At 35.5% G+C, this 24,831-nt stretch overlaps 1 protein-coding gene across 7 annotated transcripts in view; it reads right to left on the bottom strand.

Annotated features, from left to right (window-relative positions):
- Nucleotides 1–10,561: 10,561 nt before the first annotated feature.
- HDAC11 (histone deacetylase 11) overlaps nt 10,562–24,831 on the bottom strand; it is a 32,065-nt gene continuing 17,795 nt past the window's right edge. For 4 of the 7 annotated variants that reach the window (XM_026076585.1, XM_026076577.1, XM_026076540.1 and 1 more), the window contains 6 exons: nt 23,896–23,938; nt 22,147–22,223; nt 20,379–20,441; nt 18,127–18,223; nt 14,381–14,559; nt 10,562–11,384 (listed from right to left, as the gene is read on the bottom strand). In XM_026076585.1, the coding sequence (XP_025932370.1) occupies nt 11,142–11,384; nt 14,381–14,559; nt 18,127–18,223; nt 20,379–20,441; nt 22,147–22,223; nt 23,896–23,938 (702 nt within the window). In that variant the 3' untranslated portion in view covers nt 10,562–11,141. Of the gene's footprint in view, nt 11,385–13,093; nt 13,243–14,380; nt 14,560–18,126; nt 18,224–20,378; nt 20,442–22,146; nt 22,224–23,895; nt 23,939–24,831 lie in introns of all 7 variants that reach the window. The other 3 variants (XM_026076558.1, XM_026076551.1, XM_026076569.1) reach the window with 3 other exon arrangements.

Below are 24,831 nucleotides of genomic sequence, written 5' to 3'. Positions count from 1 at the left end.
TCGTTTTGCTGATGCACTTGTCTACGAGTTGTATTTTCACTCAATTTTTAAATAGTTAAAAATTAATAATTAGATCTTTTTAAAAGAACTGTGCACTGATTTCTTTGTATAATATACAGATAGGTGCACCACAGGAACCCAGTTAAGGTAGAGTAGAATACCACAATACTACCTAATAACACAGAAACTTTTAAAGAAAAATTTTCATACATAATGTTCTTCTATTTAGGTATTGGCAATTACCAAAAATGACCAGACCTTTCGATGATACACGGATATCGAGTCCTACCCTCTCATCGGAAAAACAGTTTGAAAAACTCCTGTATAGAATGCAAAAAGAAAAGCAAACTCTTTCATAGGAGCAATGGAAGTAGCATTATGAAAGCAGCAAATTTTCTTTCAGATCTACAATTTTAATCTCAATGGAATTCTTCCAGATAGTCAAAGGAAGAGGAACTCGGCCAGCTCTTTGATTTGGAAAATCTTTTCCATCTCCTTCTCATTAGCTGAACTGCAAAACTGCTACAGCAGAGGAGGAAAGAAATGAGATGCAACCAGAGCCATAAGTATTAGATGTACTAGGAGTCCAGTTAAATAAACCTGAGCCACTGCCAATAAGGGAAAGAAATTAAAAACAAACAATTAGAATGTTTCTAAACATTAGAACAACTAAACTTCAAGCCTACACTATTACCTTCACTAGTTATCTTTCTCCAACAGTCTTTGGATCTTCCCTCTCCCTGTGCAGACTTAACTTTCCACCTTTAGACAGGACTGATTAACAGTCACTGTCTAGGGTGAGTGACAGCATTCTTCTCTCCAAAGTGAGCTACCATCAAAATATATCTACTTAGATATTACTCCAACTTCATACCTAGAACTCTTCTCGATGACTGACATGACCACTTGTACACTCATTTAAGTGACAGAGTTGGAAGAAAAAAAAGTATATTTCCACATTTCTAAGTGTCCCCAAAACAGTCATACTATCCCTGTCACCAACAGGGTGACATCCACCTCAAAAGTGACATAGGCTATTTTCCTAACACACTGCAAGTATATCATAAGTAGAACTGAAGGAGTACATACGTTTTGTAGGGATAATAATGGTTCCCAGTGCAGATGTCCATCAACTCATTGCATCTCAAAGACAGTATGTTACTGAGGTATGCTGAAAGATTATTTCCCACAGCCTGTAAAATTTCAAGGTCTTTGAGTGTGCCTCAGAAAAAGAAACAAGAAGTGCATCTCTGTTGTGTGACCACTACTGATTTCATCATCTCCACAGTCTGTGCTTTTTTTTTTTTTTTTTTTTTCAACAAGAAGAAGACAGCATACGAGATGAAGAGACGACAGGACAGAAGGGGGGGTTTCTAGCAATACGTTCATGGTGAAAATTAAATCAAATCCAACCCTCCAAAAAATTATCTAAACATTGCACAAGGAATCAGGGCCAACTTTGCCAGCACTGTCCTTGACAATACTTTATAGGTTTATACTGTATACAGCTAAGCTTAAATATTCTTGGTGCTTAGCTGGGAAAGGACTTGCATGCAAACTAAAACTTACAACCACAGTCTCTTGGCAAGAACTCTAATCCCCCCCCCCTTTTTTTTTTTTAATAGAATTTACCTTAATCAACAAATCATTCAAATAAGAGAGCACATCACATGTAGCTATTTGTTTTGGACTATACTAGGTGGGGCCTAAGTAATGATTGCTCATCTCTAGAGAAAAATAAAAGGTTTATATTTGATTTTATCCGTACCCTGAAAATGTTTCATTTCAGCAACTAATTTGAGGAAATTTAGAGTCTGAAAGGGAGACAGGAGGTATAATTCTCTAGTTGTGAACAACTTGAAAATGTCTATGCTGCCACACAGGAACGCCTTATTTTTGTTGCAGCATATGGCAAAAATCAGCCTTCCACTTTTAATCAGGAAGAATATAAACAGATGGTAATTGTTTTGGATTCAGTTTATTGCATTCTTCATTTGGTGATTCAGCTTTATTTCCTCAAGCTTTGTAGACATATTACATCAGGAACCTCAGGTGTTTAAAAATAAGATAGAATTATTGCCACTACACTGTAAAAACAGTTATGTATTATGGCTTAACACTTTCAGTCATGAACATTTGTTTTCAGAGGTCAAAAAAATATAAACCTTTTTGATTTCCTAGTATTGTTCTCAAGCATATGCAGTCAGCTCTAAAAAATGTCTGTAGTTCATCAGCACTGCTGCCACCACACTTCATGAAACCCTTTAATTCAGTGTGCTGGCACACAAGGCTACACATTTAAACTGTAACACTCACTTTTCCATGCTATTTGTATGTGTCACTAGTCTGTGCAAATTGCATTTTCACAAGTAGACAGAATGAACATCAATTTGTGCATACTAAACAAGCACCCTAATGAGAAGGCTATCAATGGTCATTTGTACTACTCCTTCCTGCGTAAACCAAGAATTTCACAAAATGAGGCCATCTAGCCTCTTTTTGAAAATCCAGTGAAACATCTAAATTGCTAGTTTGGACAGTTCACTATTTCTTAAAGTATGGTTAAAATTTGAAAAGTTAAAATTAATTATTTTAATAGTGCAGTGTATCAAATTTACAACTTTTAATACCATATGAGACCACAACCTTAAGGTACATTCACTACATCCAATGCTCAAAGTGCAGCACTTGACATGATAGTTAGTGTTTGCCATCCTGTAAGGAAATTTCTGTCTAGAAATACTGTACAAAGCAGATTTACAATAGAGCTTTTTTGCAGTAATGATGTGGTCTGATATGCCAACACAATAGGAAATATCTTTAAGGCTGATATTCCATTGTGACAAATTATTTAAGATATTACAGAATTTAAATTGAATAGGTGGTGTTGCATGTGCACAAAAGGTTACAGGAAAAAATGATCTATATATTACTAATAGTCTGCTCTTGTGACTAAGTTAGAAAGATGCTTTGCGTACTGAGTGGAGAACTCAGCCTTATACTTCCTGCCATGCAAAATTTAGCAAAAGGCATCTCCTGCTGCAACATGTTGGGAAATGTACTGTAACTTCATCAAGGAGCAAGTCCTTTTTGAATAGCCATTCATGCACCCTCAACACCTACATGGAGCATACTCTTCCAGTTGCCACGGACACACAAGTTCTGAGAGACAGAATGAATTCTGGAAAGAGCTTTTGAACAAACAAAATAAAACTTTGCTTTTCATCCTTATCTTACAATTTAAGAAATTATATATTCAGAAAAAAGGTGTTACCTTTCCTGAGACATAATATTTTTTAAAAGCAAGTCTTTCCTTGAACTAAGTTTTTGTATTTAACCAGCATGGAAATACAGTTTAATTTTTTATTAAACAAACAAAGCCAGACTACAGAGCCTGTACTTACTTCCTGAGGTTTTATGACAACATATGGAAGACTGTCCATAGCAGCTGGGATATCTGATTAAGAATTAGTAGTTATATGGTTGTATCATGGTCAGTTAGATACAGGACTTAGCAGTTTTCAGATTAATTTTTCAGCTTTTGGTCTTTTATCTAATGATAACATATACAGTCCTGTCACTCATTGATTTTTGTTTCAATATCCTACTCCCTAAAGAGTAAATGAATGCATGCTAGAGAAAATACAAAGACTTCTCTTGCCTTTTAACATAGTCACTGTCATAACTGGGTTTTTTTTACTGCAGTATTTATAAAACCTGTACCTGCTTTTAATTAAGGTGTGGGAAAAACATGGATCTGTTCTACAGCTCAGTGAAAGACCTAAATCTGAAACACTTCAGATGTTTCCAAATTGTTAACATTAAAATGTATTCCCTTACTGGGTACTCCTAAAGCTTTCTAACACTATCAACAGTAAATAGAAGTCATGAGGAAAGTTTTCTTGAGATGCATGAGTTTGTCTATCATTTGGGCTACATGGAGAAGTTACTTTACTATATGATGTGTTTATAAGTCAGTAAATATAAGGAGTAAGGAGAAGGACGTATCAGAAGAAATTGCCAAGGAAGCAAGTTGGTGGAATGTATACGCTACTCCTCCAGAAATCAAAACAAGGCTGTGTTTTACTATGGCTTCCACTTGAAAACTGCATCCTTGTGACACAATATTTACATCTAGAAACAATAACAGAAGAAAAAAAAGGGATGAAAGACCAGCACTATCTATAGAGCTACAAAGACTGCAGATGCTGCTGCATACTGGAAAGAATGAAAGACAGAAGCTGACTTTTCCTCTCAAACAGGGAAGGGCTGAGACTTCTTTGTTTTCATACAGTCTTATTTCTACCATCTAAAATAATTCTTTGACTTTCAGTACTCTTAGTTGCCAATTCTGTTCAATAATAGGACACCAAGCTCCACTCTGGCTTTATATCCTCATCACAGGATGTTTCTTCGAGCAGTGGGTACATCTAACTCATGTTTGTAGAATGTTTGTAGAATCCTAACATGCTAGCTATAGCTTTAAGTGCATTATTTAGTTGCATGCCTAAGTACAAATCCTTAAAGAATTTCCTCGTAGTTCCTATAATATATTTAACACTGCTAATGCAAAATTATCCAGAAGTTTCTTGGGTTGTTTAACAAAAGCAGGCTTTTGAGAAACAATGGCCAAGATGAAAAAAATTAGCTTCAGGGTTGATTTCAGGGACAGCATTCCATGAAGCTGAAATAATTAATCCAAAAAAGGCTAATTTCACCAATATTCCCATTGGCAACTTCAAATGGTCTAAGGACTTCCCCTAACAGTATTTTAGAAAATTGTTGCAAATTCACACTAAAAGATACAGATAATGATAATCAGTGTACTGTGTGATACTATAGGGCTACCTGAAACCTCACGTACAGTACTGGCAAGTTCAGAACTAGAAGCCTGATATTCAGAGGTGTTATCACCTTTCTTATGGATTGCAGCTGGAGCTACTCAGCTGTGCAGAGAAGCATAGCCCCTCTTGCAGTCAGGCAGTTAGAAATACTCCTTGGCATGCTTGAGACCAAGCCTATGCTTAAGCTCCGTGCTGGACTATAGCTGAGCTGTAACCATTACTTATGACATCACTTTAAGGACTCCTATGAACACTACGACAGAATCTGTAAGAATCAACACATTTTAAATAAATTATCACTCAAATCTTACAATGTTCAAATAATTAAATATTTTAACTGTTCTGGAAAAAAGTAGGTATGAATTAGAATTTTTAGAACCCCTTATCTGCTTCAGGACTTCACCCTCTTGTTCACATCCACAAAGCAACAAGCAGGACTGCATCTTATTATACCACTATTTCCTTCGCTAAACCAAAACAGTGCTATCATATGAAATCAAGAATGATTATACTGGTTAATTATGTCACTTGCAGCAATACTTCCCCTCCCCCCCGCTTTCCATTAATCTGTACTTCTGTAATTATCACAAGATGTAGTCTTGGCAAAGAATAACTTATCTAATTTACAGTAATATTTCAAGACAAGCATAACATCTGAAAGCCAAGAACCATCAGATGCAGTTTCTACACACCAGTTTTTGAAAGTCCCACAAAAAACAAAGCTGCATCTACTTTTGGTATTTGTTTTGATTTTTTTTTTTAAAGAAATCTAATTAAAATCAAAGATTTTCTTTTCATTTTTGAACAGGTTATTATGAATTATTTCTATTCAGGCAGCAATCAAACATCTCTTTCTCAACTGGGACCCTACTGTTATTTGAAAACAAACAACTGTCAATAGAATTTGCTGTGTATACATGCCACTTAGGTACATATGCAGAGCCTGCTTTTACACATCAACTTCTGAAAGTCTCACGCACTAAACACAAGTAAGAGTTGCTGGAATCTAGGACCAAAATGAGTAAGCCCAAACTCTGCTAAGCCCTTATGCTGAGAATTTCTAATTATCTGGACACATCTGAAAGGTGAAAAATTGATTAAGCCATACTCACAGATAGCTGGCCATTGGAGAACAGCACCCAATCAGAAAAAGTCCTAGTCACCATCACAAAAAAGCAGAATGTTCTTGGTGACACTTTTGCTGGATAATAGTGATAGGAAAGATTAGCAAAGAAGGAAGATAGAGGCAACCATACAAAATATTGAAAATGCAAATGAATATCCTAGTACCTACATATACCAGGGAAGATTCTACTCGATTCTTACAAAAAGCAGAGAGGGGCTCCTGTTGGCTGTAGCTCTCAACAACACACACACAAGAAGAATAAAGAGCAGGGTACAACTTCTGACTTATAATTAGCTTTTCAGTGTCACTGTCTCAACTTTGGCTATTATCTTAAGCCCATTTTGCCCTCCTCCGTACCTGAAACAAAACTAAGGGCAAGGCCACAGAACAAATGACAAGCTGCCTTTGGGCTAGCAGGATTGAGAGCTTTCTTAGACATCAGAACCAAAAGAAATCAGACAGATCTTGCTTTCACAAAGTATTTCACCTGTTAAAACTATTAAGGATTAACTTGAAGAAACTATAAAGACAAGATGCGTTATTTCTGATAAGTTATTAATGTAAAAATGAAAAATCAGTGTATTCAAGGCCAGCCTAAAATAGTCAGTTCTTGTCAAGCTCAAAGGATGTTACATCACGATTGGAAGGGGATGCAAAATTAAATAAATAGAGGTTAGATCTTATTAGTGGAAATATGTAATTAGCTTTATATCTAACAACATAATTTAATTATCTGTAATGTTGCTTTTGAAGGAAAATGATATATGAAAGCATGCTGTGGCTCCACAGACCATTGTATTGGCAAAATATAATACTGCAGGACTGGTAACACAAGATGTGCCTAATACTACTTTTCATAATTTCTATGCTTAATTCATCTCCAGCCAAAAGTTTGATCTCAGGTAAGCTGTTGGGGTGGAAGTCAGAATTGTACTGGGCTACCACTTCAGAACCACAGCCCCACCACAACTATTCCCTATGTCTATTCAATCTCTCCAGTCAAAGCAACATTTTATCCTACTTTCAGAAAGTCACTACTACATACAGCACATCACATATTTGCACACTCAAATACTGTATGAAGTAAAGCAGGAGTTACTGTTTTGCCACAAGCCTCATAACAGTCAGTACTACACTTGCATTGATTCAGAAACAGAGCAAAATCAACCTCCTATTCTTATTGTCATGATGATCATACCAGAGAATCAGGTCTAGTAATAGGAATTAGTCCTTCATACAGTTTTCCAAGATGCTTTTTTAAAAATTTTAAATTTTTTACTTATTTAAAGGAGTTCATTCTATTAATCTTTGGTAAAAGTGACTGGCTGTAGCAAAATGGGCTGCATAAAAGAGAAGAAGAAAATTTGATGGATACTGGATGGGAAGTCTAACAGATTACCAGAAACATCAATATCAAGGAAGACTTAAACAAAAGTCACACCTATTTAAAGCTTAAACTAAAGGCTGGTATATACAGACCAATTTGCAAGCTCTGGACCTTCCTCTAGAATGGTTAGGAAATATACAACTCATGCTAAACTCAAGGCAAGTTCAGTTCAGGGCATGGTATCACTTGGGATCAAGCCCTTTTTTTGTTTCTGATCTGCCCTGCACTTTAGAATCAACCAGGGGATATAAGGAAGATTGTCTTTCATCAAGTAAAGATGGCAAGTGAGCTTGCTGCTTCTCCAAGGGAAAGCAGTTTTCTCGAATGAAGAATGTTTTCAATTATTCAACAACTGTCATAGTACATAGCACCAAGACCCTCGAGCTTTCTGAACTCAGCAAGTTTCTTTAGTGCCTGGCAGCACAGTCTGAGCAAAGACTATATCCCAGATTACTAAATTATTAACTTCTGTATCTGTTAGAGGAGCATTGTTCTCCTCGAACTGGCTATGTTACATATAGGACATAGAATTATATAGTACAATTTGTAAAGTATGAGAAACTTCTGTCACTTCAGACCATGAAAAAGGTATACAGCCAGCACTGAAGAGAACTGTGTGCATGGTTGTATGTGACAGGGCAGAAAGAAGGGTGAACAAGTTAGTCTGGTAGCATGACCAGAAGGTTAGAGAACGATTTCAGAAGTATTAGGTTCCTCAAGCAATGAGGGTAACAAAGAGCAGGGACCCTGGGAGTCAGGATAGTTATTATTTACCAAACACATGCACTACCTACACCACACACACAAAGTAGACTATTAATTCACTTAATCTCCACATTTTAATCACAATTATCCAATTACAGCATTTCTCAAATACTTTCATGGAGTACTTCATGATGCAACTCTGGAATTTTGCAATGCAGGGTGTAAAAAAAACACCACACAGGCAAAACCACCACACAAAAAAAGCCTTAAATTCAATGGAGATTGATATTAGAACCTACAGCTAAAACTTAGTCAGTCAAAGACTCCCATCAAAATCCCTGCAGTGTTTTAATGCTCAGTTCTGTGCTGCAAATCAGGGTAAAACAGAGGTAAAGGGGGCTGGAAATCGACATGCGAACTGTCAAATCAAACAGATGAAACTAACTCTATTCATTTTTTTAATACATTTCACAATAGGTGAGTAACAGGAAACTCATGTGCATACTTTAACTAAGATACTGAACAATCCAAATTACTTCTTACTTAAATAATTTGAGTCTAACATCAAGATCTACTACATCTTTCTTCAAAGTATTTTCTTCATTACAGGTTAGGTTATCAGTTCTGAAATTCTCCTCAGAGTCCCATGAACTTTTTGTCAAAGCTAAACATTTTGATAGTTATTGGTAGCTGCAAGGTTTCCACGATGAACTGTTATCAGGCAAAGTGCACTGAACGTTACAGGAATTATGAACCCCACAACATCTTTCAACTTAGAAACAGTTTCATCCTTTTTGTTTTGAAAAAGCAGTGGTCATTTATCTTGAAATGGCTTCATAAGGTGTAGGAGTTCATCTTTTGTTTTTTAACAACTCAAATATTGCACTAAATTACAGATTTTGAAATACATGGAGCAGTCTGCTGATTCTAACTTTAGAGTGAACACTGAAAATGCAATCAACATGTCAGTGGCTTAATTAGTCACAAATTTTACTTTGAAAACTTGGAGGCTCTTCTGCAAATATTTAGTTCTCCCTCTGAAAGGGCAGTCACTTATAAAGACCTCTAGCAAACATCTGCAGTCCTTACACAACCTAAGTTTATAGCTTAATATCTGTAATGACAAAACTTTAAGAGGTCGACACCTTACCTCTCAGAAATCATCCACTGTTAACAAGCATTGGACTCTTCACACTAAGACTTACTGCAGTTTCAGTTACATTTTACATATGAAAAATGCACATTCTTGTCTTTTCAATGAACTGTTCCATTCAAAATCTTTGTCACCCAAGATGTGTAAAGTGAAAGGAAAAAAAAAATCCAGTCAGCAATATTCAACATCATTTTAATTTCCAATGAGGGAAAATAATATAAACAGGTTAACACAAACAGAAAGTGTTTTGGAAAAGACCATATGGCATTACTACAGAGTTTTAGTTCATAGAAATATAATTTATAATTTTATAAAAATTATAGGAAAGAATAGCAACATCTTTAAGTAACACAGTATAGAAAAAAATAAATCTCAACATTAGTACTTTGACCACCCATCTAGTAAGAAATTTAAAAGTGCTTTTTAATAAGTGTTGCAACTCAAGATCAGTGCAATACGCCAAATCTGTTTTAAAGCAAACATAGCAATTGTGCAAGTTCCTACAAATAAAAAACCCTACTAGTCTCAAAATTAGCATTAACTGAGGTAAGTATCCTAATTAGATTTAAACATTCCTTAAATGGCTTATACACCGATTCTACTACCATGAGGAAAATACTGGTGTCCCTTCTTAAGGAGGCTCAAACCTTATCACATGAAACGTGTACTACAAATAAGCGAATGCTTAGAAGTTAAAAAAGCTTCTGAAAAATATACAGTTTAGTAAATTTATGACTCAATGCTACAAACAGTATCTAATGCAAAGTATATTAACTTAAATAAAAACAAACTTTGCTGTTAATAAATGCACCTAATTTTCTTTTGAATACACTATTTTGTTCCCAAATCATAGTACCTCCTGAAAGCTCTCATATAAAGATATTACATAAGTTTAATGTAGCAATTTCACAGTATTTTTATTCTAAATATGAACTATTTGATTACCAACTATGACTACAACTATGATTACCACTAGTCTCTGAGCACATGAAAAATGCAGCACTAGTAAAAAAAAATCAAAAATTAACTCTCCAATGATGGTTTATACATGACACAGGCTGGTTAGTATCAGTTTATTACAACAAGAGGTACTCTGAACTTTTGCTAATTTTATTTTCTACAAGATTTCTCAGAACTCTAAAAGTAATTCTAATTTCATTTCTTTATTACGCAATTTTTGGTGCATAGTAGCTATTGCCTTTTACATGCAGGCCTTATTTTTAGAGATGCAGAAAACAGACTATTAATGCTGAGCCCTTAGGGGTCATTTGCATATCAACATGAGTATTTCATATTCCTTTTCTGAAGTTGTTTATAAAGTAGGATTTAAGTCACTGTCAACAATAGGAATAAAATAAAAGTTTATTAATTTATGTTTTAATAGGCTATGGCTTAAAAGCCAAATAATTAAACTGTTTTTCATAGTATTGAACATAAACTTTAGCATTAAACTGACAGTTGAAGACTGCACAAAATTCTTACAATTTTCAAAAAAATAAATAAAATTTAATATATTTAACAAAGAATGACAAATCAGGTTTAGTCCAGATTTCTCCCACCACTGTCAAAGCCATATCCTCTGAAATATGTCTCGGACAGTCTTTGGATACCAACTGCATAGTTCTTTAAACATAATAGACTATCCATAACAATAAGAGAAGCAATTAACGTTTTCTACAGTAATATTATAAACTGAAAGACAGTGTCCTTCAGTGCAAGTCTAAATTAGCTCACAAGGATATGTTGCCTTTGTGGAAGATAGGTTCAGAAGTTAAACAGAGTTATTCTGTGACCATATATTATCTGTACTTTGTTATTTTATAGACAAGTTAAGTCCTTTTTGAATATGTTATAATAACTATGCTAATGAAGTGGAGATCTCCTATTCCTGAAACAGTAAGCTGTTTCCTAATATTTAGGATCTTGTCATTGCAGTGACAACTTGCTTAAGTCTGCAACAGAGTTTCTAAGCATCTGTTCTACCTTAGGATTTTCAACTCCACTGGTTGCTAGTTCCTTGTCAATAAGCCCCAGGTTGTGCAAATTAAGAATGGAATCAGCAATAATCCGCGCTGTCCTCTTCTGATAGCCTCCGGATGTCACCATCAAGATTGGAATTCTGCGGCTCCTGGCAGCCTTGAATACTACTTCATCTCGCTTCACAATTCCCTACATATTTAAAACAATTACAAAAAAAGTGATACAAATACAGTATTTTAGTTTTTAGACTTCTAGCCTATGATTTACAGTATTGGATACGTGACCAAGCCCTGCATTTTATAGTAGGAACAAAATACTTCAAAGTCTCTTTAACAGCTTTACAAGCACAATCTTAAAAAAACACCACCACCACCCCCCCCACACACAGCAAAATCAGAAAAATTTCACTTTGTTTTTAGAGGACACAATAGACTGAAGTCCCCTTATAAAATCTCCTAGAATAATTCCTGCCCAAAAGCCATAAAAATCTAAACTGACTACGTGATCAAGGTTTGAAAATTTTCACCCCATTTTACAGGTGATGAATTGAGACTAAGAAAGATTGCCTGAATTCACAAAGCACTTCAGTTTATGCTCAACTTTTATAGCACTCTACTGACAAAAGCTAAGCAACCTGATCAATTTTTCCAAACCTGCAGTAGAATCAAAAACTGAAATCAGATCTCACATATCCACATCCATTAGCTTAATTATAAGCTTCTAGTTTCTTCAGTAAAAGCCTGTATTTGATACTAGAAGAGTATCAGCTCAAAATTTAAATGTTAAAGAACTAAAAGAGTTGGAGTAAGGGAAAGGGATTCAAAATGCAATCAAATACAATAAACTATAAAGGAGAAGCAGAAGTGGTACAAAATGAATATATGCTAGTCAGAGGGGTTAAAGTGGAGGAACACTTTTTGTAAAGATATTAGGAAATACTACTCTACCAAAAAAGAGAGACCAACCACAAGTAAATGGTAAAGGGAAAAAATAAAATTCAAATTTATCTGAAAAAATGTTTTGTAAAACCACGCAATGATAAAGATTTCTTTATAGTTTGAGACAGCCCTGTAAAAGAAGAGGAATCAGGACTAAAATGAAAAACAAGACAAAGGAAATGGAAGTATTCCATGTCACAGTTCATAGGAACCTAGTTTCCTCATTCCTCCTCCACAATCTCTAGTGGCTGATTCTGGAAAAACTGAGGGAAAAAGACTTGAATTCATTTCCAGCATTTGCTTGTTACCAGAAAAGAAAATACATAAGCTGAAAATAACAGCCTGATACAGTTGCCGCTTACAAACAAAGCTAAGAGGGACTTGCATGCTGCTACTCAAATATTCTGGCTATAACCTGAAGCACCAAGAGACTGCCACTAGTAGCAATCTATAGATGCATAATTTTGAGTACAATTAACACTATGGAAAGACGTTAAAATACCAATGACATTTACAACTATATCACTGAAGACTGGAATAATGAGGCTTGAAGAGATGAATTATCCAAGCTCAATGCCTTCAACTTTTGGTATTTCCCATAACCTGAGAGTTTACCAAGCTTGGTCGAACATGTCATTCACATGTAAACCAAGAAGATCAGAGACAAAAAGCCCAACCCTCAATTCAAAAAACAAAAGCTTGAGCTGCAGAAACATTTTCTCCATCAGGGACCTGAATCAGTGGCTGCATGGAGAGTGGACATACTCTGCCTTTTAACTCAGCTTCTATTCAAAAGCATATCTTCACCTTTCTTTTCCCCCAGCCCCTACATTCTGTCTCTCTTCCTCTACATAGCACCCAACAAGGTGCAGCAACTTATTTTCCTTGGCAATTAGCACCATCCCTTCTCACACAGCAGATAAAGTTTTAACAAAGCACATCTTAAAGTCCTTTACATACATCACCAGCCTCCATTTCTCATGATGGTCACTCCTTTCCAAAAAAGCTCTGTTCCATCAAATGAGATGTTGCAGTTCAAGCAGTATCCTCTCCCAGCTGAAAACCAAACAACTCCAAGTCCCTCAGCACTTCTTTCCAATGGGAGACTTCTACACAGTCACAAGAACAAAACCCAGAGATCCAGTGCAGTTCCTGAGCTGTTCCACCCATGGCTCAGCAAGGGCTTCACATGCAGTCAGAAAGCACCGAAGAGACTCCTCAGTTACATAGACTGAGAATGAGGAATTGCATAAGGAAGTCAACAAAAACAACAGGGACCAGGGCTCTATGCAAGCAAGAGAAAGTGTTTGAGAACTGACGTACTGCAAAACAGGATGAAAACTGAACAGGCTAAGTGATTGCTCAATTAGAAAGGATTCTGACAGTTCACAAATCAAGAACGCATTTTTTCCTGTACTGAAATGGTAGAGAGCAAAAGAGGACCAAATATAAAAGCAGGAAGAGACTGAGGAATTGCTGGAGAAGGAATCACACAGAAACTGGGGGAAATAAGGGATCTCTAAGTTTTTATTTTGAGAAGAGGGGAACCTGTTAATGTCAGGAAGATCAATTCCTCTATGAAGCTATATAGAATAAATCAAAATTTAAAGCAGGAACTAGATTCGAGAAGAAAAAAATGAGAACTGAAAAAGGCCAAAACACCCTAAAACTGAACTGAAAAAGGGCAGTGATACTTGAATAGAAAAGAATGTAGAGGGGGGAAAAAAAGCTGTTTGTTAAGAATATGCAGATAGGGGTGCACAAAATAGCTAGAATTGGAAGATACCAGAAGAACAGTTTGAAACAGATGGGAGTGCTACAGGCAAATGGAGTGCAAGATACCTGCTGGGGGCAGGTGATAGGAGAAACATCACAGAATGGGGTTGGGGTGGGGAAGGACTTCCTAAACATAGGAAAAAAACAGGAGTTAAGTGAAGAGTGAAAAGATACACCTCTTTGGGTACTATCTGGATGTTCAAAAGCAGTAAACTTTAGAGAAAAGATGAGGGATATTGAAACGGGCACATGAAGAACAAATATTTCACGTCAGCAAAGGAAGAGAAGATAAAAAACACTGGGAAAGGGCAGAGAAAGAAAAATGTATCTGTAACAGAAAAAGGTTCTGTTTCAGTCTGAAATATGCTTCTTACCTGTATCTAACAAACTTCCACAAGTAATTCATTTGAGGCCTACCTTCAGTATTTGTTGAGAAGAGAAAGTCTGTATACATTCCAGTATTATACAAACCTGAGGCGAAATAGCAAGTCCTCCCAATGGATCACCATCTAGAATATCAGTTCCAGCATTATAAACAATGATGTCAGGTTTTAATTCATTTAACGCTCCTTCCACATGAGTTTGTACCTTCTGAAGATATTCAGTGTCCTCTGTACCCCACTCTAATTCCACCTTGCGTTTTATGGCACCTAAAAAAAAAATGTTCCAATGTTATTGAATAAACAATTTGTTATGAAAGAAAAAGCAAAATATAGGTAAGCAAAGAGAAAAAGATAACATTTCTCAAAATTCTGAAAGTACTTTGCATTTTCAGAATCTTGAATTAAAAAACATTATTCAACAATTTGTTTTCCCGGCAAGCAGCAGCAAATGTAAGCACAATGACCTGGAAAAAATTCCATTGAAGAGAGGACATTTGATGTACAAAAAATTTCTTAAAGACAGTAAGTAGAAAATGTTATTGAAAAAGGGTGATTTACCAATCAGCAAAAAAAAATGAAAGAAAATCATTAAATTAAAAAGTAACTTACTTAAAGGGCAAGGGAAAGAACACACAACTGCTAAAATAGACAATCAGTTGGAAAAAACCCAAGATGAATATCACTGAGATAATTAAGACCATTTATTTTTAATCAAAACTTCACATAAATTCATGAACATTTGCTGTTATGCCCTTTATGAATACATTTAGTTTTGCCCCAAGCATTTACAATTTAATGTTCTTATCCTACAGTCTGACCAGAAGCAGCAACTACCTATTCCTAATTTAAAGCAAATTATTTCTAATGCTTCTAATAAAGCATTAGAAGCTAAAGAGAAGGGTTGATGAGGTAGAAGAGGAAAGAAACTCAAGGTTATACATTCTAGCTTTGGGGATTCTTAAGCAGTTATAACTCAAAACATGAACTAATCAAATTATTTCAGAGGTCCTTCAAGGTAAGACTCAGCATACAGTATGCCCTGAATTAAATGGCTGGGGGCCCTAAATTTTAAGTGTGGTTTCAGCACCCACCAAGTATGCATGAACGAATGCAACACAATGACACTTATTCATGCTAGTGATTGCTGGGCAGTTCTTTTCTTGTTTTTCATCCTTGTCAAACATCAGGGAAGGGTCTTTTCCTTTCCGTGTTTCTCATATCAAGAATAGTTTGAGATTTTTGTTTCTTTACAATATCATCTTTCCTGAATTCCTTTCTTATTGTTATATACAACATTCATAAAAGTCTGCACAGCTGTACTCCTCTGAACAACACTCAGAGTCCATTCAGGGTAAAGAATATACTAGATAGAGCTTTAAAGAATGAGGTGAACAAATTAGCATGGGGAACAAATACATATTGTTCCCATGAAACCATTAAGAACAACTTGTGACACTCATAAATAAGATTCCATGCTTCTGCAGGCACCCTGTCTTCATCTCCAACACACAAACCAGAATTACATTGATTAGTCATTACCCAGCTCAGAGTTACTACTGATAGACACAGCAAAGGATGTGTGAGGTTACAGTGAACAACATTTTTGTCTTTTACAGCCTCTCTCTCCCCTCCATCTACTGCTAGTTAATGAAAATACTTCTAAAGCTTTGAAAAACAGGTAGAAAGACATTCAGTCCAACAGCAAAGCTTTTTTAGGACCTAAATTTTGAGCTGCAGCTGTCAACTTTATATTGCTCACCCTTCAGTGAACTAGGTCTTTTCCCAATCTATCTTCTCCTTTTCTCTTCCTAAGCTTCTTCGTAATTCCAAATCACTTCTCAGGGACACAATATGCTGATGCTTAGGGCTAAGCATTATGCAATGCTAGTTAGTAATTTTTTTCTAATGAAGTGTGCAGAAAAAACAACTTGTACAGAACAGACTCCTCTAATAAAACAGAAAAAAAGAGTAATAACTCCAGGGAGACAAAGATGAGTTAGTATTTACCCTAGGGATTCAAACTCCCAGGCTCAAACTTCTACTTCCCTTCAAAAGATTCCCCCTCTGACCTCATCTTAGGCTGGTCACCTAGCACAAGAAAGTTTAAAGTATTCAGACATTGAACTCTTATTTAGACACCCTTATTCAACCTACAAGGAATTACATATTCATGTACCTTTGGGCCACAGCCTTTGGTATCTCATACTTCATCTGTAGAAAGGGAACAACAGCGTTTCCAACTCTGCAGGAGTGAGGAAAAAAACCCACCACGTAGGGTGCATTCCAGCACTACTCTTGAAAGGCCATACATGTACCTAGAATAGCTGGGTGCTCAGGAGTCCCAAATAATCAAGAGAAACCAAAAGGCAACTTTCCTCAGCACAAATATAGGGTATACTTCAATAGGCGTGACGGTGAGACTCTCCAAGCAGCAATACTTTTAGGACTGTCACATACTTGTCTCCTAATACAAATGATAATACATAATAGGCACATCACTATTGGGGGGGGGGGGGAATCAAGCACCAGCTCTTAATATTTGCATGATTTCATTTTTTTCAAGTTGCTTCACATTCAGATATGTCTTGTTTTCTAAATGCTGATAAAGCAAGTTCTACAGATAAGACAATACCCAAATGTGTTACAAATTACGACTCTGAAAAGAACATGAACTTTACTCACATGTTAGCTAATCCTGAATGATGACTTTTAAGTTTCGTCTAGGGAAACATTCTGAATGAATTTTTGTAAATTTAATCTAGGGAAACATCAAATTCTAACAGTTATCTTCAAATCAATAGGCTTACTTAACTTACTGTTTTAAGCTTGGCATGAGCTTTTGAATGGACTGCTATCACTGACCACCCAGTACTAAGCCCTTGCATTCCAGAGGTTTACTTGTTATCAAAACGGTCCACAACTTTTTCTAAATGTTCAAAAGAACTGCAGAACACTGTCTTATGAAGAGAATACAAGAATAGTTTCACAATGGATACTTTTTCACTATATTAGAAGAGAAGCCATCAAACAGCTAAGCATAATGTACTGAAACTAAGAATCGCTTTGTGCACACATTAGAACATAAGTACATTCCTCTGGAACATTTGAGAAAGAAATCTCATCACTAATGGTAACAACTGCTATTCCATATTTTTTTTCAATTTGTGCTTTAACACATGATCTAAAAAGTCCAAGCATATGTGATGCAAGTTTAAAAAGTGTATTTAAATGTGAATAAGCATATTTAAGTGTGACTAATTCTTTACTTAGTTCTTCCAAAATTGCTTTACTCATTGTGACCTCAAAATAGCAGCTTGCTTCACGCATTTTTGACCTCAAAATAGCAGCTGTCCAATCTTCTGTTCAGACTATTCCATGACTTTCTTTTTATAAATAAAAGTTCAGTGTCAGCAACACTTAACCTTAAGATCTCATGTACACAGTTATAGAATTATCATGAAATAATATTTCTTCCTTGAACTCTCAAATTCAAATCCCTTCTGTTTATATCATCTTACACACCTTTTCTCTCCAAGTTTGTCTCCCTTCTCTTTGGGGAGGACATTGATTTCAGGCCAAAAAAGCTTCTAGGCAAGAGGCAGACAAGGAAGCACAACTACAGCTTCAGGAACCAACTGGATGCTTCTGACAGGCCAATGAACACTATAGCATTATTGCAACTGGGACTTACAATGATCACTAAAAGTGATATGTTCAATGTAAAATACAAAGAAAGTTTAGTTAACACTGCTGCAAGGAGTCTTAGTAAATGAAAAAGTTATTTAACAACATAGTAGTTTTACATTTTTGAATATTAATTTCAAATATACTTACGTTTAGCAAATCCATCCCCTGGATAAATGTATCTATTGTATGCATCCATAATATATACCCTACTATCATCCATGAAGTCCCTCTCATGGCCATTTCCCTGAAGGAAACTCACAGTTAGGTTTTTTCCAGCACATTCATACAGAACTAAATAATCTGCAAGTTCTAAAGGTAATTAAGACTACAAAGATCTAATATTTAAAAATCCTGTGCCATTCTCATGTTTACAGTCTTGAAGGTTGTTTTGAGGTGTACAGTTTTGGGAGTTTTGATAATAACAGTATTTTTTATATCTGAAGACTGTAGGTATTATCAAAATCAACATCATAATACCCCTGTGAAAGTAATAAAGTATCACAGTTGTCCTTATGCATGCAAATAAGCAAAAATTACAAAGGTAACTGTGACCCCGACCAAAGAATAAACCTCCCACCTTCCAATTTTGCAAAAAGTCAGTTCCAACATTTAGAATAGCCTTCTACAAGGATACTTTAAAAGATCAGACTAAAGTTCTTCTAATAATTCAAGTCCTTGAGAGATAAGTAATCCTTGGAAAAGTTATAAAAACTAAATACCCACTTAATTCAATAGTTTTAACATTTTATTGTTTAAAACCAGAAAATCCAATAGAAATACTATATTGGCTAGAAAGATGGATGCTCAAGAGAAAATTCAGATTCTGAATGTTTTTTCCTCCATCTCTGAATTTAAATGGTATTCTTTCGGCTCTTTAGACTCTTGTCACCTAGCATAAAACAATCTTCCACAGCAATCCCTAAGTTATCTTTGCCAAAATCAGTGCATCATGGGAGTCGACCCTAAAACCCACAAAACATTTATTAGTATCGTTTCATTCAAACTACAGTCCACAGATAAATCTTCAGTACTTTGTCATTTTGTAAAAACCCTTGGACAGCTTAAACTACACTTCTGCTATGACTTCTCCTCCTGAAACAAAAAAATAAAATTAGAAACACAGGGCTAAACTAGCCAATACACATGAAAAGGGAAATTGGAAGCATCGGAATACCCCTCTGTTTTTGTTTAGGCTAAAAATTAGGCAGTTCCTACTTTCTTCACCACCTTTGGTCCACAAAGAAACAGTTAATTAACAGATGTAAAATGAGAGCTTCTGGGTGAACCATTTTATTATGGCAGGTGAAACTAGCGGATGTACCAAGGATTAGTACACTTACAAGACACAAATGTCTGTATACTTAAAATAAACCCGCTGATCTACTACTTCATAAACCTCTGGTTCCCCTCAAAAAGGAAAAAGTTACAGAAAAGGGTGGTTTAGTGTGCCGATTGAGGTCACCAGCACAATAGCTGAAAATCAAAATATATTCCAAGTCTTTAAAAAAGGCACCATTACAGCATGACAGTCACTCTTGAAAAGAATCATATACACAAAGCATCTTTTTATTGCATAATCTGTGCCTTTGTTTCACAGCAATTTTAGGATACCTTAACTTGCAGATAGGAGAAATGATGGAAGACTTTTGCAGCCATTAGGCTTCCTCACTGCAACCAAGCTGCTTCAAAAACGGATTATTTTCACCTATTAAAATATCTTTGATGTTTCTGATTGAACTTAACTTTAGTACCTTAGCTACTTTTCTATAATTATATTATTATATCTATATGGTAATGTAAATAATTCCTTCCTTTTTATTTAGAACAGAAAAAAGTTATTTATAAAGTGGACTAATCAGTTTGCAAAACAAATTTAAGTCTCCTTTTAGCCACTTATTATGTTGAACAACCTACCAAATATGAGATTTGTTTTCAGTACCCATAGTAAATCATCTTTCCAGGTGAACAGATATATTCTGTACTTCATTAGCCTGAAGTCAGGCTTTACCCCACCAACAGTGAAGGTCAAATTCATCTCCTGCAAAAGCTGCTGCAATTATCATACATGCTGAACTAACTGTAATTCTGTTTAAGAGATTCTTGTTTCTTCTGGGATACTGAACTATTCTAAGATTGTTACACTACAGAACAGCATGCAAGTCAAAAATATTTTTACATCTAGCCACATGATGGAGCTACAACTCAGTTCAATTTTATTCAACTGATTTAAAAGCCAGCTGGACCATAAAATAAACAACTAGGCTGTTCACAACTTCTATTATCTATGATTAACTTCATATTCTGTGATTTGCTATTTTATAAAACTACTAGAAAAAATGGCTTCACCCTTGTTTTTCTATCAAAACATCTGCAGTACTGAATACGGGGAAGTTACTCACCTGATGAGCATCCAGATCAATAATTGTGGCTTTAGACACCCCTTGTACTCTTTCAAATAAGAACTGAATACATAAGCAAGGAGAAAGAGATAGTTAGGTGACAGATTAAGTTGAAAGCTTGAAGCTCGCACAGTTTTGATCTGAATGAAGTACATAGTGTATGCATTTCATTTTTCCAAATAAAGGGCTACACAATTTCAAAACACTTGATAATGAAAGCTATTTACTTCACATAAAAACTCTATGGTTATAGGATTAAAAACCCTATACATTTGTATCACATGAAATGAATGAAACATTTCACAGACATTTCTGCAGGTGGCTACCTACCTGGAGAGAAAGTTTGTGAGGAGAAAGAATAAGTTCTGCTCATCTCCTCTTTCTCTCACAAAGTACCTGACACAATGTAGGATCAAGGAGTTGTTTCTACCACATCACACACTCTAACTTGTGAAGTGGGCTCCACATGCGAGGCATAAACCCAACAGCAGCTAATAACAGAATGGAGTCCATGGTAATGCGTCCTGTTAGATTAGCATTGGCTCTACACAAGCACAGCTGGTATGCCTCTGCATCCCACAGCAGTTGGATAGGTCCAACTAGGGCTTATAAAACTGATCTTAGCATTGATGCCATCAGAGGCAGGAGTAGAACTAGTGACAGCAAGAACATGAAGAAAGCAACAGCAACAACTGTGGGTTGGGACAGAGTGAAACTGCACAGGTCCTGAAGCGGCAAGGAGCTAATTTTATAAAACACAGATCATAGCACATTTCTCAAATGAGGCTTATTGGCAAGAGTGGAGAACTGCACTGTGATGACAGCCAACTGTACAAGCATGGAATTCCACCATTAAAACCAAAAAGCTGCAGTCAGGACCATAAGACTTAAAACCACTTTTTAAGCTAATACAATTAATTTGTTTTGTCATGTCTGAGAAGAAAAATATGTTTAATTCTCCGAGTCTTAACTTGGAGTTTGGACAAGCTACTACCATTAATAGATAGTAAAAAAAAAACCTGTTGTTTTTGTACAAACTATGACCAGCTATACTTTCCCAATCTGTGTTTAAACGATAGGAAAAATAGAACATTGTATATTACTTTCTGCAAACTAGCACATACAGAAATTAAGATGTTGTGTCTTAGTGTGCCACAATCTTTAGGGCTTTATGTTTATTGATATTTTATAGATATTCTAGTATAGAAATACACCATAGCACATTTGATAAAAATAAGCCTTAGCTGCAGAAGGCTCTTGCTTCAGCCTTTCAACAGCTACTACCAGATGTATTTCTTTACATCCCCTGATTATTTTGGAGACATTCACAATTTTATTCACAAGTCTGAGCCTTTCCTGCAACTTGATTCCGAGAGAGGATTTCTGTGTCTACATAGGCCTTGATTGTAACCACTGAAGCTCATGTGGATTTTTCAGGTTCAACTGCAAGACTGGGATAATCACCACTGAAGATACTAAATGACAATCTAGTTTGATTTTTAGTGTTTTTTGCAAGAAAACATTAACACCACAATTGTAGCAGGTCATATTTCCATTCATAATTTTGATCCTTGCAATTCTTCACTTCCACTTAATAGCTGCACGTTATGTACTGCAACATCAAGTGCACCAATTCCATTCTCCTACCTGTCTACAGATGGTTTTATTTTCTCCTATTAAGATGTAAATTAGAAAGTATTTATAAACTTATGATTTTTTTTCCATTTGCGCAAATGGTAAAAAATACTATTTTAAAGTTATTTCTTACCTTAATAGCCAGTGTGATATCAGCATATGCACAAAAACCTCCACCTTTGTCACTTGAACAGTGATGAAAACCACCCCCTAAAATAAACATTTTAAAGAGATATGAACAGCTAAATACTGAGGAACATGCACTGTCTCTGTAAAGGGACAGAGTTCACTTGCATGTCAGGCTTTTTTCTTTAGCAAATATACCTAGAGCTGTCAATCCCCTACATAGCAGCACAAAACATCTGTACCTATCTTATATTTGGCCTGTCAGGCCACTGAGCAAAAGATCAGCACACCCCCGTTTTAAAGGGAATTGTCCCTGTAATCTAGCAACTATGATAAGAACTGAGTAATATACAAATGTAATACATGGCACCTACATGACAAAGCACACTGCAGAGAAAGTTCAACTATTCCCAGGCACACGATCAGAGTTGCACTTCGTTCATGCCCTCAGGCAGCATATCCCAATGAAGCCAAATTAACATTATGGGGCAACTGGAAAAGATAGGTTTTTTCCATGCCAAACACTAGGTCAAAAAAAGACCAAATAAGAACTATCATGTCATCACTATTTGCACATGCCGTTACACTGTAAGAGTCTTTTGCAAACACTCAGACCAGAAGGAGACTTTAAGAAAACCTCTTTAAGACACAAACATGCATACGCTTTATACCAAAAAGTACTTAACTCCCCTGCAAAACACTTTTTATATACCAAGCCACAATATTTTACTGAGAAACCCGCTACCAACATTTCAGCCAGAAATTTAATAAACTTGCTCACTTTGGGTCAGTAAATGACAGGCTTTGAGTTTTGTTTTTTTTACATGTCTGTCTTGTTTTCAATATTTGATATTTACTTTGTAAAAAAAATATTTTAGAGTATTACTTGCTAATAATGGAAAAGTAAAAGATAATTTTCTGTTATGCTATAGCAAATCTTCCTTCTATTTGAAGGTAGAAATTTACTTATACTTTAAAAAACCAAACAAACAGGACAGCTGCACAGATGCCACTATGTAGGATTTACTGCCTTTAGAAACATCAAGAAGTGCCTGTAAGAAATAATTGAAAATTTCAGCATTGATGAACTCTAGAAAGTCTACAAGCAAGGTCTCACATGACAAAATATTGCTTTGGTAGTTTACTGGTTTTGCACTATTTGATAAGAGCAGGAGAGCAGATTTATATTGACTATATTCTTAATAATTTGTTCATTCATGTCTTTTTCAAGAAAAATAGAATTGAAGTACGGCACTGCCAAAAACCAGAAACTAAGTAGTACAACCCAACTCTCCAGCGTATCAACCAACCCTTGATTTGGTGTCATACGTAAACTGGCTGATGGTAAGGTCTATGAAAATTAATGTATAATTTAATGAAAATAATTTCTATTGAAATATTTACATTTACTCCAAACATTTTTCCCTAACTTTTACCTCATTAATTCAAGCCAAACACTTTTCCTAAAAAATAAACACCATGTACCTTTATCTAGTTACCTTTTTCCATCCCTCCATCCAAAGAATATTTTAACTACAAAACTGCAATACGGGTGACAGTTGAAGAGAAAACAAATCCTGTACTTTTCGTACTTTTCCCTTTTTTTTTTTTTTAACCCTGTTAGAGTTGATTTTAGGTAGGTACACTTGAGTCACTTTCTATTATTAAAAATAGAATACACATCATGCTAAATGAGAATAATATGATTTTAAACATGTTGTTTAAGTATCATTTAATTTGCTACATTTGTACTTACCCACATTGATTGCCCAGCCTCTATCAACAGCAAGTTTTCCTGCCTTAAGAAAATTACAGTAAGAACTTCATGAATGAATGAGCCGACCATTTAGCACTATAGGCTATCCTAAATGCAACTCTCTGCATTTCTGACATGCCCACTGAAGTTTTGGAAGTTTCACCTCTGCAGGTCATTCTGAATCAGACTTCTCAATACAAAGCATAAAAAACTATTCTCTGCATAACTGGTGAAAAAATATTTGATATCACATATGTACTTTATGCTCTGGCAGTCATACAGCTCTAAAACTAACTGTGCTTTGCAAAGATTAACATCGATCCCTCGTAGACAAAAAGTGAAAAGTGCAGGATGCTTATAAGAACCATTGTTAAAATTGGTAAAATCTGAGGTGGTAGTGCTTCCAAAAGCAGAAATATTGGTAAGAGTAGAAAAATGAGCAAGAACCTCTTAATATTCTTCCTGTTCATGTAAAAATATGAGGAAAGTAAACTAAATCCTGAAAATATAGATTAACAGTTTCAGCAAGGGAGGAGGGAGATATCAAACCCCCAAAGTATGAAGAGTGTCCTGTGACACATTTTAAGTGATGTAACAAGCATCGTACAGGCTATTATCTATTTCCCCCCTCTCCCCCCGATACACAAACAGTGGCTGTTGCTCTCCTAAGGACTCAAATTACATTCAAGAAAGGGAAAGCATTGATAGAGAAGAGATACATAATGCTTAAATGATGAATTTTTAAATGAAAAACCTGATTTTTTTTTTTTTAAGCCAAGTAGAGTCAGGCAAGTGTTTAACTGCAATATTCTTAAAGTGTCATATTAAATAAGGGGAGCTATTGCCAGTTAAAATAAACAGATTATTTCTCCAAAATTATGTAAAGAACATAATACATTTTCATCATATATGCAATTCAGACAGTTGAGTGCTCCA

This window comes from Apteryx rowi, unplaced genomic scaffold (genome assembly GCF_003343035.1).
Source record: "Apteryx rowi isolate R43461 unplaced genomic scaffold, aptRow1 scaffold_111, whole genome shotgun sequence".
Taxonomy (NCBI): domain Eukaryota; kingdom Metazoa; phylum Chordata; class Aves; order Apterygiformes; family Apterygidae; genus Apteryx; species Apteryx rowi.
This window is presented reverse-complemented; position numbering and strand designations above follow the sequence as displayed.